Here is a 17,570-nt window from a genome sequence, read left to right on the forward strand (position 1 = left end):
AAATATTAAGTCTTGATCTCTTTCTTTTTTTTCCTCAGTAAGACAAATGAAAACACCGACGCACATCCTTCTTTGCTAGATAAATAAGCAAATGCCTGTTAAAACGTGTTTTTTTTAACCAACAGGTTATTGTTCTATCAATTTGAAATCTCGCCCAAGTTATGTAGTTTTACTCTTAAGTTACAAAATGTAATTGATTTATTCAAATATTAATTAATAATTAATTTATAAGAATTATAATTAAAAATGAGACTATAAAAATTGCGCGTACTGTAACCAACCACAAGAGGGCAGTGTGATTTTTGGGGTTGTTTAAACGTTTCCCATGATTCCATAGTGCTACTTATTGAAGTCAACCAGGATGTGAGGTCATTGAGTGAATGTCTTCGCGTGTGTGTGGAGTGAGTGTGAGAGTGGTTGTTTGTGTGCGTGAATGTTTGTGTTTGTGTGAGTGAATGGGATAATTTTAAAAATCTACACCGTGATCTTATTTGATCTGGTCCGAGTTGTTGCCCTGCTCGGATACAGAGATGATAATAACCGACTCGTGAGCTTCTGTAGCGATGACCGTGAGGCTTTTCTAAACTCGGGGCATCCACAGTTGAAACTGTGGTAAGAAATGATGAATCAATCAGATATACTAGAACAGACAGGGTGCTGGATCTCGGTCCGTTATGCCCTGTTTGTTCACTGAGTATAACGGCGATTCTGATCTCACCATTACTTCTAACAGTGAGCGAGTCCTTGAAGTCAGAGAGCATCACGGAGCTGTACGACAAACGTGTTCATTTAAAGAAGAGGCCATACCGGCTTATCTACGTTTCTTTTATTTTCCTTTTTTTTCAAGCCCTTGTACATGGTATTGCGGACAACCATTGTTTATCAACCGACGGGGAATACGGGTGCGCATCCTCACTTGTATATCCTGTTTGTATTGCGTTACACGTCGAGTAAAGCAGCCATCGTGCTTACGAGAGTAACCTTGGTTTGTAGACGCGGTGTGACGAGACTGTGTGAGTTAAAAGAAAAGAAAAAAAAAGATTCTCTTATGGGTTGAGTATTAAATCTCACCTATGGACCCTTTAATACTGTATATAGAGGTATTCTGGGTGTCGACCCACACTCTCATTCCTTTGTTTTCAGTTTCACTCTTTGACTCTTATGATTCTTTGTTTTTCAGTGTCCTGTGTGGAAAAAAAAATCAAAATGGCTGCAAGTTTTAGCCTTACTGAAACTAAATAACACTCTATGTTGTTCGGTTTATGTTTGTTTGTTTGTGTCTTTATTTTATTTAAGTACCAATAAAAGTAGTTTCTTAAAATGCAAAGAACTTTTTTTAATATATATTATAAAAAGTGCCGTCTGATTTTTTTTTTTTTTTTTATCAGGCTCATAGTCGTGTAATATGTTCAGTTATTTAACTTTATTTGCCATTAAAATCAATTACGTTACTGAACGTAAAGGAGCCTTATACAAATCCTAACCAATTTTACAAGAAAAATTTCAGACGGCGCTTTTGCACCTGAACTCTTTATACGTATACACACATACTATATATATATATATATATATATATATATATATATATATATATATATATATATATATAATGCAATGCGGTTTTCTTCTGCGTCACGGTTTGATTTTTGTTTTGAAATAATCCTAGATGGTGATCGTATGTAGATTTTAGATGAATGTCCAGACTGTCCTTTGGTGCCTTGTAACATTTTAGCAGAGTCAGTACATTTCAAAAACACAGAGCTTTGAATCATATGTTTCCGTTTTGCCTATGGTTATTTTAGTAGTAGTAATCAGCAAATTCAAATCCTATTTCCAGGTCATATTATCAACTCACTGTAGTATCATAATGAAAGATATTTCGACGCGAGCTGGCCTGCGTTGTCGTGTTACGGAGTCTCCTCCAGGGTTCGTTATTTTGCGCGAGATGGGTTGGCTTGTCATATGGCAGTTTCTGATCAAGCAAGGTAAAAGTGAGAAATACGTAAGGTGAATAAAAATGTAGGCAATAATCAATAAGCGTACGAAACGGGTGAGCAGTTATAAAGTTTTAAATTCATAATTTGAAATGACCTGAATTTCCTCACTCCTCTAATGGGAAAAGATCTCGTTCTTGTGGCATATTCCCACAATATATCCAAATGAGTCTTCATATGAGACCTCATATCATTACATTAATGTTTGTTACTTCGCCATGTTCTTAATGTTTGCGTGTGTGTCTTTATTTTATTGGAGTCTTAACGAATATTAATGTCTTGACGTGGCAATACAAGACGGACAAGTTAGCAGTTGGGACTCCATCCCAAAGAGACTGACCAATAGGAGAGCTGAGCGCATTACACGCTTAGCGTGTGCAAACAGTGTCTAAATAAAAGCGCAGCAAAATTAACAGCACGTCTGTTACTGTCACACGCATTGCCTGAAGGGGACGTATCTTTTGGAAACAGAAATGTTTTTAAGTCATGTGCTTTTCACTGCTGTCATTTTTTTGCTTCACTTACTTTTAACGGAGGCAACGGAATTACCCAGCTGCAAAGAGGTAGGGTGCTACTTTACTGTGCATTATACTGTTTTTTCTGAGACGGCGACGTTAGGTACTACAACAATCTTTTAAAATAATGCAATTTCATGTGATGCACTATTTATTGTATGCTGTTTATTTCTGACAGCTGCTAGAACTACATTATGCACTGAACTGAACCCACATTAATAGAATAACACATTTGTGAGCTAATGCTGCTGCTGACGGAATATTGATTATTATAAACACCCAACATTATTGTGCAGGACTGGAGAGAACTAGGCCAGTACATTCTATAAAAATATAAATTGTGTAATGTCCATAAATAGTAGAAAACTCTCCCCACTTGAAAGGCACATTTGATTACATTCTGAGATCATATTGTACACACATCATCAGACTTCACACTGTGAAGCCTGTGTATCACATGATGACACTTCACAAATAAGAAACCATACAAAATTTGAAACCATCCAGGAACAAATGAAAAAAAGAAGACGAAGAAGCCTGAGAGCTCATATCAGTTAATAAAGCAAACAAGGGATGTGGGCTTGATTTTTTTCTTAGTTAATAAAAAGCTCACATACATCAGCTTTCAGTAAACTTGTTTCCTTTCTGTTTAAGATATATGCTGACTTTTAATGAAAATATATGTTTTAGCTCTCTGTCCTCTTTCCCCTCAAGAAATTAATTGTTTGAATAAGAGTGAGCACAATCATGGAAATGGGTGACACTCTTTCCTTATCATGTCCAGATAAGCTTGTCTGTTTGCCCTAGAGAGCTGTGTGAAAGGGGCATCTGCTGTTATGATCATTCAACAAAAGACTGCATTGCTGTTGGTGTACCTGAACTGATATACCTGTCTTTAACTCTTTGACACAAAATAAATATATATACAGTGCTTCCCACTGGTATGAAATATACTTGTGGTGGTAGCCGGGTGGAAAATCCCCCTATTACCCACGGTACAAAAATGGTCTACTACATGTGACAAATAACAAATAATGTGTAATTTTTAACAATATTTTATTTAAATTAATTTTAATTGCAAAGACTACTATTACATTTAATTACATAATATTATGCACTATAATATGGATTGTAAATTATGCAAAATTACTGCATTTAAATGGTAGAGTTCTCCTTACTTTGTCATAAGTGTCTCTCTCAGTGAATGGGACACAGATTTTACTAGTAAAATCTATATATTGAATAATATATGTCAAATAATGTTCTTAGTCTTTTCTTCCTGTGGGTAAGCATTCCAGCCACAAATAGTTTACTATGAATGAAATGGAAATTAAATTAAAATACAATTAATTGTGTAACCAAAATATCAATAATGTCAAAAAAAAAAAAAAAAAAAAAAATACTTACCGTGTGACTTTTAATTATAAACAAGCCCAAAAAACAGCGAGACTCTTATTTTGAAATGTCTATACTATTTCGTCCTGATCCTTCACATGGGAGAGAAAATATGCATTCTTACAACCGTCTAAAACATATTATATAAAGGTCATAAAGTAGACATTGTCATAAATCATCAACTCGAGTGCATAAGCAATCGCTTGGCATAAAGGTGTGCTATTCATTGATTGAGGATCACTTTGAAGCAGTCTGAAGCGCTGTTGCGCGAGACTGTTGAAAGCGCCTTACATTTTACAACAACTCCGCCTTACATTTTACAGTTCGCGCATATATATATATAAATTAAAGGGGTCATATGATGCTTTTTTAAAGATCATTATTTTGTGTCTTTGGAGTAACAGAATATGTTGACATGCTTTAATGTTCAAAAACACATCTTTTTCAAATGCTGTACATTATTGTAGGTCCTCTATGCCCCGCCTCTCTGATTGGCCAACTGACTAATTGCATTGTGATTGGCCGAACACCGTAAGCACTCGTCGGAAATGTAAAGCCCTTTTCCCTAATCGCGAGCTTCATCTTTCAAAATAAATGTAAAGACAGTTAATAATGTCCTTAGTTTTACCATCAGTTCAAGCCCGGAAGGGTAACAGAGTCGCGTGACAGACACAGTGATGATGCTCGTGTGTTTGCAGTAGTGGTCGACAGATATTGGTTTTTTGACAGCCGATGCCGATATCTTGGAAAAGTGTTTTTCACAAATAAATAAATATTTAATAAAAATATAATTAAAAAAGGAAATAAACACTGTAACCAACAGGGCACTCAGTATTCTGGGAAGTTTGTGTGCATTGGGAATCATATTTTTTAAATAAAGCCAAGGTAACACTCATTTTATATACAGCACACAGTGAAAATGACATGAATATGAGAGAGGGCAAATGCATAAAGCACAGCATAATTTGAAACACAGACAGTTAAGACAGCTGACTCCACTGTGTGACCCTGTCTCTCTCACACACACATACACCACGCGCAAAACTCCGCATTTGAACAGTCAAAAGCAAATACTTAAACTAATAACAAAACATACTTACAGTAGCTGATTCGGAAGCGCCAGATTGTCGTAGCAAAGTCAGAATTAACTCCTCTCCTAGGTTCATGAAACGGTCGTTCATAAAATGCGTTGCTGTTCTGTTGTAAGTTATCTTAAAGCTTCTTAAATACATCTACTTTGGGAAGGCCAAATAAAGTGCTTTTGCTCTCGCCTAGATACACACAGCATCTCCCTGACATGGCTGCTTCAACACTAACTGCAGTTACTGAAACCATGCCTTCTTTCTTTGCGTGAACATTTCGGCAGCTTTACGCAAATATTTCCACATAGTGACATAGAGATGTGGGGGCGTGTTTGAATGAGCCGTTTTAGGGGGGCGTGGCAGAGTCTTAACTTTGATAAAGAATATCTCTTTGGATTTGCAACTTTACAGATCTTCTTTATGCACCAAGAGCTTGTAACACTCCAAAGAGAAAGGAGAAATTGATATCGCATCATATGACCCCTTTAATAAAAAATTATTATTGCAAATATAACTGAAAATAGACCAAGTGAAAATTGCCATTGACCTTGTTGGGGTGTGTGTGTGTGTGTGTGTGTTTTGGGGGGATGGGGGTTGCAGCCCATGTTTTCTGTGGGAGTAAGAGATTCATCAGTTAATCTGACCTCTAAGAGATACCATAGAAACAAATGTCAGTCTGTTCTGTTGCCTTGGTTTCTTGGTTTCTTCATTTATATGGATGTGGGGATTATGATGTAGACTGCTTGCTCAGCACAACTCTTTCTTTCTTTCTTTCTTTCTTTCTTTCTTTCTTTCTTTCTTTCTTTCTTTCTTTCTTTCTTTCTTTCTTTCTTTTTTCTCACTGAACGTAGCTCTCACAGCACTAACACAAAGCACTTAGGAAGCACTACCACTTGTCATGTTGAGGTCTTGTTAACTATTAATCTTCTTTCATTCCACATGGGTCATTCTGATTTGCTCTGTGAAAGTGAAGTGTCTGCTATTACCTCAGGTGTCATTCAGTCGGGGTAATTTAGGTTCTTGTTTCTTGCCAGCTGCCTGTTCTTTAGGGTAGTTAGGTTTCAACATATACAAACCACTTTGAGTTTAAATAAATGTTTCATTTAAACCACACCTTTAAGCATTTAAGTATTTTGTTACCAGTTGTCCTTAGTTAAATTAGGATAAATTGATAAACAGGATGTTTGGAGATGTTAATATATACTCAAGATTTTATTTTATCGGGATCTCCTGCTTTGCATAATGGTGAGTAAATAATACCTGCTAAAGACTTTTTGTTTAGACAAGGCTACAAAGACTTCCTTAAAGGTGATCTCCAGTGGGTAGATCCGCCTACTGTGCAAATATTGATCTGACACAGTATTTTAAAAGGAGATGTAATCCAGAGGAACATTATAAACAAGATGTTGGTAACTAGAATTTTGTATTATGTTTGTAAAGCACAAAATGACAAGTTGTGTATCTCAGCTCTCAACTGTAGTGAAAATTACTTAAAAGCACTTAAAGACAGACTTTGGACCACTGCAGTTTTAATTTTGCTGTTACATAGTATTGTAATGAAAGGCTTTTTCTTAGCGGAAGCTTTATGATAATATAAATTACATAATATGAAATAATTCCTACTCAAGTCAACATTTCATTTCCATGTATTTATTTATTTATTTGGCAAGTAACCACCTATTAAACAAACCACGTTTTTTTTTTCTTTTCTTTTTTTTTTCAATGAATCTGATTTGGGTTTTTTCCTACAGTAATTGGATGACTTGATGTGGTGAGGTTGATGTGGTGGATATCTCTAATTATGCCAACAAATGTATAACCCTGCACAAAACTCAGTTTTACAGTGGTCCTAGTTTTGTCTTATTTTCCAAATGAATGAGACTGAAAGACTTTTCAATGCAGTTGTTGTTGTATGTTTCATTATTTTGCAGTCTGATTACCATTTTGAGTACACAGACTGTGATGTTTTGGGCTCTCGATGGAGAGTGGCGATACCTAACAAGCCTGAGACCTGCACTGGCTTACCTGATCCAGTCAAAGGCACCCATTGCAGTAAGTAGCTACCACACACACACTACACACTAGAAATAATAGAATGGTCTCTAGCATGCTATGTTACCAGGTGAATGTTTTCAAATCTAGAAAGATACTTTAATCTTTGTTGTGTTTTTTTAATTTTGTCAGCGTTTAGCTGTAATGACGGCGAATTTTTGGACATGAGGACTCAAGAGTGTCAGAAATGCGTCGCAGGGACCTATTCTCTTGGGACGGGTGTTGCTTTTGACGAGTGGGACACTTTGCCCACTGGCTTTATCAGCCATGGCATTAGTATTAACTCTGGATACACTCACACAAATTGCTCCAAGTGAGTGAAACGTATATATACAGTATATGAAAAATCTGAGCTACTGCATTCAGGATATGCAAATTGGTGTTAGTGCTTAAAATTCAAGATCAAGTGGAGCCATTCAATATTCACTTAACTGTAATTGCATGCACTCAATGTTTACATAAAAGTGCTTGACGAGTCAGGACCTTGAATTATTTGGAATTAAATTGAAACTGAAGAATAGACATTTGTGGAAATTTGCTTTAATGGTGACGCATTGCATGTGTCTCTTGCATTTGTTCAGCTCAACATGGATCCCGAAAGGTGATTATATTGCTTCTAACACAGATGAGTGCACTTCAACTCTTTCCTATGCTGTGAGTCTAAAGAAGCCTGGATCTGTGTCCTTCCAATACTTCTATCCAGACAACCACATGTTTTTTGAGTTTTATGTAAGTACTGGGGCTTAGCCAGTTACATTTTTCCCAAATATATATGTATACAGAGTAAAAAAAAAGGTTATTTAAACTGTATTTGTATATAGTGCATTTTCATATTTAATATATAAATAACATATAATAGGCAATATAAAAATAATAAATTGAGTTTTATTACCACTACAAATGTGTTTCTGGTGTTATATTCCCTTGATAATGTTAGATACTTCATGATATGGGATATGATATGCATGTGCTAACAGGTCCAGAATGACCAGTGTCAGTCTACAGAATCTCAAAGTCGCTGGATGAAGATATCGGAAAGTGACTGGGATTATCATTATGTAAGTCTGTGTGTGTGTGTGTGTGTGTGTGTGTTTTGAGCAAAAGTAGAAGTCTCAGTCCTCAAAACCTTTTCTTTTCTGCTATCTAATCAGGTACAGCTGAGTAGTGGTAACAATGTCTTGTACTGGAGAACAACAGGTTTCTCTCTGGCTGCCAACACTGCCAAACCGGTTCTACTGAAGAACATTGCCATCTCAGGTATTTATCCATCACTATTATTTGTGCACTACCTTAAAAAGGATGGCATGGATTACTTTTAAAATGCATGAAAAAATTTACTTAAGGAATAACACTTGACCTTTTTTTTTTCAGGTGTCTCGTATACATCTGAATGCTTTCACTGTAAGCCTGGTACCTATAGTGATAAACCAGGGGCTGCCCGCTGTATCCCATGCTCTGCTAATTCGTATTCTAATAAGGGAGCCACTGCGTGCCAACCCTGTGAGGCGGACAAATATTCAGGTGTGTGTCTCCGAATTTTTAAAGCAATGTTAATGTTAATTCAAGTCAGTCATTGGCTGCTATTGTCATAATTTCACATTCATTTCTGCTCATAGTTGTTATTTTCCCTCTGTACTTAGAAATGTATGTGAGTGTTTACAGGATGTTTTGTGTAAGTGAAATATTGGAATAATATGTAAGTGCATAAACTATCCTTAGGCTTGTCAATAAATAACTAAATTTATGTATGTATGTGTGTGTATATATATTGAAATATATTTAACTGTTGATATAATAATTTAATGATTTTGTGGTTAAACTAACAAATATACTGTCAAATATAATGTAGAAACTTTAATTTTCTGTAAAGCTGCTTTGCAATGATTTGCATCTTGAAAAGCGCTATACAAATAAACTTGAATTGAACTGAATATACTATAAAATGCTTATTTCGCAATGCATTTAAGCGTAGTTATTTTTAATGACTGGTGGTCACCCAACAAATGCCTTGTAAAGGGCTTTAAACGTTACATCTGCATAGATGTGATCAAGCATTTAAATGTAAGCACATAAAAGTAAATGTTCATGTAAATGACCTGCACGCCCCAGCGCCTGTACTCTATGGGATTTGCCTACTGTGTTTTATCACTTTATCTAAACAAGTGTGTGTGTGTTTTTCCTAATGCCATGGGCGTTTTCCTCTCTCCTGTGTGTTACTCCAGGAATTGGATCTGGAACCTGTCTACAGCGACTGCCCTGCAAGACAACAGATTACTTCTATACTCACACACCATGTGACTCCAGTGGTCAGGTACCATGAAAAATCCAACAAATCTAAAGAGATTTTACTTATTTATTTATTTTTATTTGATGTAACATCTCCCGCTGACAACTGACTGTTTTATCTTTCTTTCTTTATTTCTTTAGACGCAACTGATGTATAAGTGGATCGAGCCAAAAATCTGCAGTGAGACTGTGGAGGGGGCAGTGCAGCTTCCGGCCTCAGGGGAGATGATGGCCTGCCCTCCCTGCAATCCAGGATTCTTCTCCAGCAACACTTCCACCTGTGAACCCTGCCCACATGGCTTCTACTCAAATGGGACAGGTAGACAGACAAAGCCAACAGACAACAATTAAAGATTTCACTATGACAGCATATGCATCTCTGTTATATCTCTAGATGACAACACTACATGTGTATATAACACTAAATGTATGCTTTAATATATTATTGTAGTGCATCAATAACAGAACTTACTATTAGAAATGATCATGTTACATGTGTTCAGAATGTTCAGAGTGTCCCGCTGGAACAGAACCAGTCGTGGGTTTTGAATATAAATGGTGGAACAAAATGCCCAGCAATATGAAGAGTTCAGTCTTCAGCTCAGAATACAGCAGCACTGAGAGGAGCACGGGTAGGCCTAAATATCTCATCAGTAGCTCTCCACACAATTTGATGTAAATTCTATATAATTTAATATGTTATTTTAAGTGAGCCATTGATTAGGACATATGCTGAAGTTTTTGTAGACAGAGTTGTTTGTGAGTTATGGGGGTTTTGTTGTAACAGGCTGGGAGGTTGCGGGTGAGTACATCTACACCACACCAAGCAATCAGGACTCTGACTACATGATGCTGACGCTCACAGTACCTGGATACAGGTGAGCACAGATATGTTAACAAACAGCAACTGCATTGTATTAATGGTCTCAATACCTCAAATGAAGACCTCATCAACATTAACGCTAATACAAGAGATGTAAACATGGGCTAAAAATTTACTCAGTATATTCTGGTTTTTCCTTTTCCCAGCCTGCCTCATTCCCTGAGTGAAGACAATGGGAGAGTTCAGCTTTCCAGAATAACATTTGTGTTTGAAACAAAGTGTACAGCTGATTGTAAACTGTATTTCCTGGCAGTGAGTTCGGCTGTATTTTATATCATTGTATATACAGTATATGACATTTTATTTGTATTCTTAATAACAAATAATTATCGTTCTTATTATCAATATCGAAAACTGCATTAATTTAAAATAGAAATCTTTTATAACATTGTAAATGTCTTTACTGTCAATTTGGATAAATTTAATACATTTTTGATGAATAAATGAAAGTATATTTTTAAAAATCTACTTATCCCACATCTTTAAGTGGTAAAATCATAATAATGTTTTGGCCTTATTTTACATAATATTAATGTCTAAGATTTGTTGACATTTCTCTGTAGGGGCAAAATGAATGGAGTAATATTGTGGAGAGTTGGTCTGGCACTATGGGGAAGCAATCCTACTCTTATCTTATTAAAAGTAACAACACTATTAGTTTCACCTGGGGTTTTCAGCGCACTGGGATCTTCAGCACGGTAAGATTAAACCATTTACTGAGGTTTTAGACTCTAGAAAAAGCTTTTGATGATCTATGGCTATGTGTCTGTCTTACAGAAAAATGAATACAGCTCTGACTATGCTAAGATCTACTCTGTTCACCTCACTAATGTGATTGGGGGTGTGGCTTCAGAATGTCGTCAGTGTGCTCTGGCTGCCGTTGACTCTGACTCAGGTTGCGTGCCCTGCCCTCCAGGACACTACATGCTGAATGGCACTGGAGTGTGTAAAAGCTGTCCCTCAAATACCATCATCAGGCCCGAGCAGCCAATCGGAAAGCAAGCCTGCATACCTTGTGGACCCAATACTTACAGTAATGAAGTAAGCATTATTTTTTTTAAACAAAAGAAATTCAAAACTCGTCTCTAGTCCAAGTGTTATTTTCCATTCCACAGAAGTGTACTGTGAATGGCCCCTGTTCTTTGAGCTCACTGCAGTTTTAAAGCCTTTGTTGATACAGCAAGCTTAGTACCTGTTCTGGCCAGTAGGTGGGACTGTTGTCAGTCAACAGGCTTCAGTAAACATTGATTCAAAGCGCTGATGAGGTAACAATAAAACTGTTCAGCAATCTTGAGGACATATGACTAACTCCTGTGCTTAATAAATTGTGCACAGTTTACATTGTGACCTTGTAACTCTATAGTTTTCAGGAAATTAATAAATAAATTGCAATAAATGCATCTTGAATGCATTGGTGTAGTAGAATATTCAATCATTCATTTAATATTTTTAATTATTTGAAAATTAATTAGGGTGGCAAACCCCAAGAATAAATAATAATTTATTGGGCAGTTTTGGTGAAGAGAAGTAATAATTCTGCATTGCACTGTTTGTATAAATAGTCAAACTCAAAGTTTTTTTCCAATCTTTTAGACTTTGTGTTTTAATGATTGTTAAACACCCCTAGCATAATCACATCATTGCAATGCATCTTATTCATACACTGTACTTTTTGCTGCTTGCATAAAAATCCTAGTCATATTGAAGAATTTCTTACATAAAATGAAAATCTCATTCCATCAAGCATACTTACTAAAGTGAAATGATTAATAAAGATTCAAAATTATTAGTATATTTATAAAATAATATAGCATATATAAATAATTTACAATATATTACTATAAAGAATATCCTTATTTTTTAATAATGATTACTTTTTTTTTAGTATATGTTACTAGTGTGTATTCATATTTTTAGTAACTTTCTTTATATTGATTTTCACAAATCATGCACTTTCCAACTATTTTATATATCAATTCACTTCTTTTACATATGCTTGTGTTCACAGGGCCGTTCTGCATGCATGAGTGACTGTACATTAGCACTGCATCATGAAGGGGAGATGCTGAATTATGATTTCTCTCCGCTGGCAAATGTCACAGGCTTCCAGAGCAGCCCACGCTTCACCAGTAAAGGGCTACAGTATTTCCACCATTTCAGTGTGGCACTGTGTGGAACAGAAGTGAGAGAATAAATTAGACCACATTCAGTTTTTATGAATGACTAAAGTGTAAAGTATGTAGTGAAGTCTGAAAAAACTCTTGTAAAAACTCAGAATCAAGCATTAAAGTGTGTCTTTCTGCCATTTAGAACAGGGCTCTTGCATCCTGTTTGGAAAATGTGACTGAAAGCAAGAGGGATGTAAAAGGCTACATCTGTCAGGCTACTGTAGTGCCTTCTGAGGTCAGGGGTCAGAGTGTTGTGTCCTCTCAGCCCTTCAGTATTGGAGAGAGTTTAATCGGTGAGTGCTACCAATGCTTTGAAATCTCTATCAAGTACATCAATCCCAGTGGGTCCTGTGGGTTCATCAAATGGAAAAATTTTATACTCAGGAGTGACTACTGACTTTAAATTTGATGACATCTCATCATTGGATGGCAACTTTCCTGTTGAATCAGAGTTGCCTGATGTCATATTCTACTACAGGTGAGTGTACTTGCTTACAATGATCTGTGTTTAGTTTATTCTAATGCTTTTATTATTTTCACAAACACTTTTTGTGAACCTCAAATTCAAGTCTTTAGTTGATTTAGTTCAGACTTATCTGATGTTCCTCCCATTATGGTGTCATCAGATCTAGAGAAACTACACAAGCATGTAAAAATGGAAGATCTGCCTCCATTAGGCTCCGATGTGATCCAACTGTAACACTGAAGAACCATGTTTCGCTTCCAAGGTAAATATGAAAATTGCATTTCCTTGTGGGAAGGTCTGCGTGTTGAATCAACACAAAACCAAAATCGCGATATGGCTTAGTGTGATTATCAATCTCTATCTCTAATATCTGTCTTTATTGGTTGTTTTCCGTGTGTGTGTGTGTGTGTGTGTGTGTGTGTTTGTTATAGTAACTGCTCAGAGGGCACCTGTGATGGCTGCTCCTTCCATTTCCTGTGGCGCTCCCAGTATGCCTGTCCTCTCTGCTCTGAGAGGAACATTAAGGAGATTGTGAGCGCTTGTATTCAAGGAATTCAGGTATATGTCAACTCACATTATGATAAACCACACAGATTCTGAATGAGACTATTTTCCCACTCTGAATGCTTTTATTTGACCATTTATTAGCTAAATGTGTTTATGTTTCTCAGAGGACTACTTATGTGTGGCAGCAACCTCTGAGGTGTACAGGTGGGGTGTCACTGCCTCCTCAAAAGATCAGTGCCTGTGTGACACTAGACTTCTGGCTGAAGTGTGGTGTCTCTATCGGAACAGTTGCCGCCATATTGCTCATTACCATCAGCTGCTACTTCTGGAAAAGGACACGCAAGTGAGAGTTCATTACCGAATCACATCCAGTGATATTTAAAAATTAGACCAAAAATTGCTATTTAACATCCAGCAATAAAACTGTTGAAGTGGGAAACAAAGCAACATACATGTGAAATTACCTAGGTTTAACTGGTTCTAATGAAAATGTGCAATGAAGTTTGATGAATTATTGATGCAAAAGTTTTTTTTTCTGCAATATTTAAAAAAAAAATATATATATATTTATATATATATATATATATATATATATATATATATATATATATATATATATATATATTATATATATATAGCCTAGATGTTGTTCAATTTATTTTATTTTGTTAATATTTATTTGTTTCTTCGTTTTGTAGCCCATTGCGTCTGGAATTTTAGGTTTTGGCCAAGACTATATCATATTGATAACATATTTTGATCAATTCATCTCCACTCGAAAGTAAAGTGTAGCGCTCAATCTCATAATTTCATGAATTTAAGTGTAAAATCTGAGTAGCTAACTGTACTGCACAACACTGACTTTGTGAACCAATGAAATTAGACAAAAAGAACAACTTCATGCTGTCACACAGGTGTATATGAAAGTGTCCTTTTATCTCTATAAGCCCAATTGTAGATAAATTGGGGATAAATGAAGGGTGCTCTATGTATAAGTGTATTCATGCCCTCTCTTTAGGCTGCAGTATAAGTACTCAAAGCTAATGATGACTGCAGGAGATAAGGAGTGTGAACTTCCAGCTGCAGATAGCTGTGCCATCATGGAAGGAGAAGATGCAGAGGATGACCTCATCTACCTCTCCAAAAAGTCTTTCTTCACTAAGATCAAGTCATTTTCCAGAGAGGTAAGGAGGTCACAAGACAGACTTCAGCTTGGCTGTATACTATAGTATACTATAAACTCTATAGCTATATTCTTGATGTGATGGACACTATACATGTTTTTAATGTTTCAATAATATTAGGATTAATAGGCATTTCTTGACAAAGTTCTGTTATTTTACAGAGAACATCAGATGGCTTTGATTCTGTTCCTCTAAAATCATCAGCTGCACTGGAGATGGAGATGAACTAGATCTTCTCAGATATGGGGAGAGCCAGCAAGAAATGTTTGGCCTGTCACTAGACATCTTCAACGCTATATTTGACAATATAACATCAATACTTTTATTCCCAAAGAGACTGAGTGAAGAAAAAATATTGAAAAACAAGTCTGCCTTATTCAAGTCACCTCATAAACCTGTGATTGTTTCAATTGCATCTCCTCTGGATTCCAGGCAAGACTTGCATAAGAAGATTTAAAAATATTTTTTATGCTTTGTGTGTGTGTGTGTACACATATGTACACACACACACACACACACACACACACACACACACACACACAAAAGACCTAAATCATTGTGTATATTGGCCTACACATTTTTTTATACTAAACACATATGTTTGTGAAAGATAATGCTGGAAAAATTATATTGCATTTGTTTGACATGCCATTTTGTGATATATATCAAATTTGTTTTCTTTTTCTCTTCATTTGGGCCAGTGAGATGTTTTCAGCTACACCTGCAAGTGCTTGCAATATGCTGCTTTTTTTTTAACCATTCAAATGTTTTGGCATACTAGCATTTCTGTTGTGCGGACAGTTTTTTTGTTATGTTATTTGTACTTTAGGAAATGTCATCTTGTTTGTAATGGGTTTCTTAAAGAATATAGCCTACTTGATAAAGCTAATGTGTCCATTGTTTATTAAATCTTGAGATTAACTATGATTACACCAAACTACAATAAGAAATAATATCAATAAAGACAAGAATAAAAACGCAAATGTCTAGCTTCTATTTGCTATTAAAAATAATTTCTCTTGCTGTGTCTGTGTAAGCGCAGTGGCTCAGTGACCGTTTCATTAGTAACGTACGTAAACATAATATGAGCCCCTGCAGCTCAAAAATCATAAGATAGTTGTCTGAAGCGACGGAAGATGCCGAAATAACAAAAGAAACAAGGGCAAGGGAAAAGGGTATGGATGAACGATGTTGTTTCAGGTGATATATACAATCAGCCTTTGTCGTCCTTGCTTTCTCTAGTTTTCTTCACTCTTTACGTCTTTACAGAAAAGGTAAGCAGGGAGTCAGAGAGATCATTTCCTTCAAAACTCGAACCCACAACCTTTGCGTTACGAGTCTGACTCTCTAACCATTAGGCCACGACTTCTCCCTGATGAACCTCAATTATTCCTTCATGTATGAAGGAAACCATCTCTGCTCATCACCTGCACAGTAGCATCCCAAAAGTAAAGTGTGCTGGTAGCAGCCTCATGCTCTGGGGCTGTTTTTCAGTGGCAGGGACTGAGGGACTCATCAGAGTAGAAGGAACGCTCCGTGCAGCAAAATATAGAGATAGCCTTGATAGATAGATAAAACGTACCAGTAATTTTGATTATGGTTTTTTTGTTTGTTTAGTTTATAATTTAGAGTTTTGAGGATTTATTTGTTAAGATTATAATAAAAATCTAAATTTGAAACTTAAAGTCCAAGTCAAAAATTAATCTGGTATTTAGGATTGGGCATTTGGTATTTAGGATAGGGCATTTTGTATTTAGGATTGGGCATTTTCTATTTAGGGTTGGGCATTTGGTCATTTAGCCATTTAGGATTTAGGATTGGGCATTTGGGGATTTAGGATTGTGAATTTGGTATTTAGGATTGGGCATTTAATCATTTAGCCATTTAGGATTGAGGATTGGGCATTTGAAGATTGAGGATTGGGCGATTGAGGATTGAGGAGTGTATGCAAATTAGGAGGCGTGGCCCAAATACTGGAGGCTGGGTTTGAAATGACTGGTGCGCAGAGGCACCTTATGGACAGCAGAGGGAGCTCCCAGTGCTAAGGAGCACACTGTAATGAAGCCAAACGGAGCGAGTGAGCGGCTTGAGCAAGGACTGTGTGATAACTTCAACTTAATGACAGCTTTGTAACATTTGTGGCCTCAAACCGAGCGTACAACTGATGCTTGCGCGCGCGGTAAATGTTCTTTGTGGTGATGGGTCGTTCGCGAATGAGCCGACTCTGAGAGCCGGCTCTTGTTGGTGAACGACGAGAGCTGGCTCGCATATCTGAAGAGCCGACTCTATTTAAAATATATATATATATAACCTATAGAAATTAAATCATTATGTAATAATGAAATAATGGAGGAATTTTTTTTTTTTTTAAATAATTGACTAATTCAAAGAACAAAAAAAAAATTATATAGGCCTAAAGGCGCACATATTCGTCTGAACAGCCTCACATTCTGCTCCTGTCAATCATACACGAGGTCAACCAATTATATGGCATGAGGGAGGGGCCGGGCCATCACACACACACCACACACACAGTGTCAAACTCGTAGAAGAAACCGCATCAGCCCCTCGAAAGTAAGGCAGCTTGCATTTCTGAATGCAAATCTATCATAAAATAAAAATATGATCAGCATTGTGTGTGTGTGTGTGTGTGTGTGTGTTCATGCTAGTTATACAAAACATAACTAGTGAGATAGTTCATGCTGGTTATATAACATGCCAAAAAAGATGGACCAGTTTAATCCTTTCAGTTATTTATTTTTCTTTAATATGGGTTCTATTATGTTGTTCAGATTCAGATTGTATTTGTTTTGTAATGTTGTTGTTTCTATACATTAAAAAGTTGTAATTTAAATGCAAATGTTTAATAGTATTCTTTTTTTCATAACAAATCAATGCATTTATAAAGAAATTGTGAGACATTGTGAGTTTGATTTCATTTAATAATTTACTAGAATTGTTTTCACACCTATCATAGTCAAAACATTATTGTTTTTTAAAGAGCCGTTTGTGAGGCAAAAGAGTCGGCTCTTTTCAGT

The 17,570-nt window shown here is 36.2% G+C and overlaps 1 protein-coding gene and 1 non-coding gene across 2 annotated transcripts; both read left to right on the forward strand.

Annotated features, from left to right (window-relative positions):
• Nucleotides 1-341: 341 nt before the first annotated feature.
• Nucleotides 342-717, forward strand: LOC122146034. The gene has a single exon (XR_006160726.1).
• An 891-nt stretch (nucleotides 718-1,608) lies between these two features.
• LOC109067191 (endosome/lysosome-associated apoptosis and autophagy regulator 1-like) lies at nucleotides 1,609-15,515 on the forward strand. The gene is made up of 22 exons (XM_042762216.1): nucleotides 1,609-2,557; nucleotides 6,918-7,038; nucleotides 7,171-7,351; nucleotides 7,620-7,767; nucleotides 8,016-8,096; nucleotides 8,190-8,295; nucleotides 8,410-8,559; nucleotides 9,261-9,349; nucleotides 9,466-9,643; nucleotides 9,828-9,956; nucleotides 10,112-10,202; nucleotides 10,354-10,459; nucleotides 10,771-10,905; nucleotides 10,985-11,248; nucleotides 12,216-12,389; nucleotides 12,518-12,668; nucleotides 12,760-12,853; nucleotides 13,002-13,103; nucleotides 13,273-13,399; nucleotides 13,513-13,691; nucleotides 14,367-14,532; nucleotides 14,694-15,515. The coding sequence occupies exons 1-22, from the start codon at nucleotides 2,468-2,470 to the stop codon at nucleotides 14,760-14,762; spliced, it is 2,931 nt and encodes a 976-aa protein (XP_042618150.1). The 5' UTR covers nucleotides 1,609-2,467; the 3' UTR covers nucleotides 14,763-15,515.
• Nucleotides 15,516-17,570: the final 2,055 nt, after the last annotated feature.

The sequence above is a fragment of the Cyprinus carpio genome, chromosome A8 (genome assembly GCF_018340385.1).
Source record: "Cyprinus carpio isolate SPL01 chromosome A8, ASM1834038v1, whole genome shotgun sequence".
NCBI lineage: Eukaryota > Metazoa > Chordata > Actinopteri > Cypriniformes > Cyprinidae > Cyprinus > Cyprinus carpio.

What these genes read in the sequence shown, in the direction of transcription:
- LOC109067191 (XM_042762216.1), top strand. Translation starts at nt 2,468, where the DNA reads ATGTTTTTAAGTCATGTGCTTTTCACTGCTGTCATTTTTTTGCTTCAC. An exon ending in AATTACCCAGCTGCAAAGAG is followed by an intron (nt 2,558 to 6,917) that starts GTAGGGTGCTAC and finishes ATTATTTTGCAG; the next exon opens with TCTGATTACCATTTTGAGTA. An exon ending in AACCATGTTTCGCTTCCAAG is followed by an intron (nt 13,104 to 13,272) that starts GTAAATATGAAA and finishes TGTTTGTTATAG; the next exon opens with TAACTGCTCAGAGGGCACCT.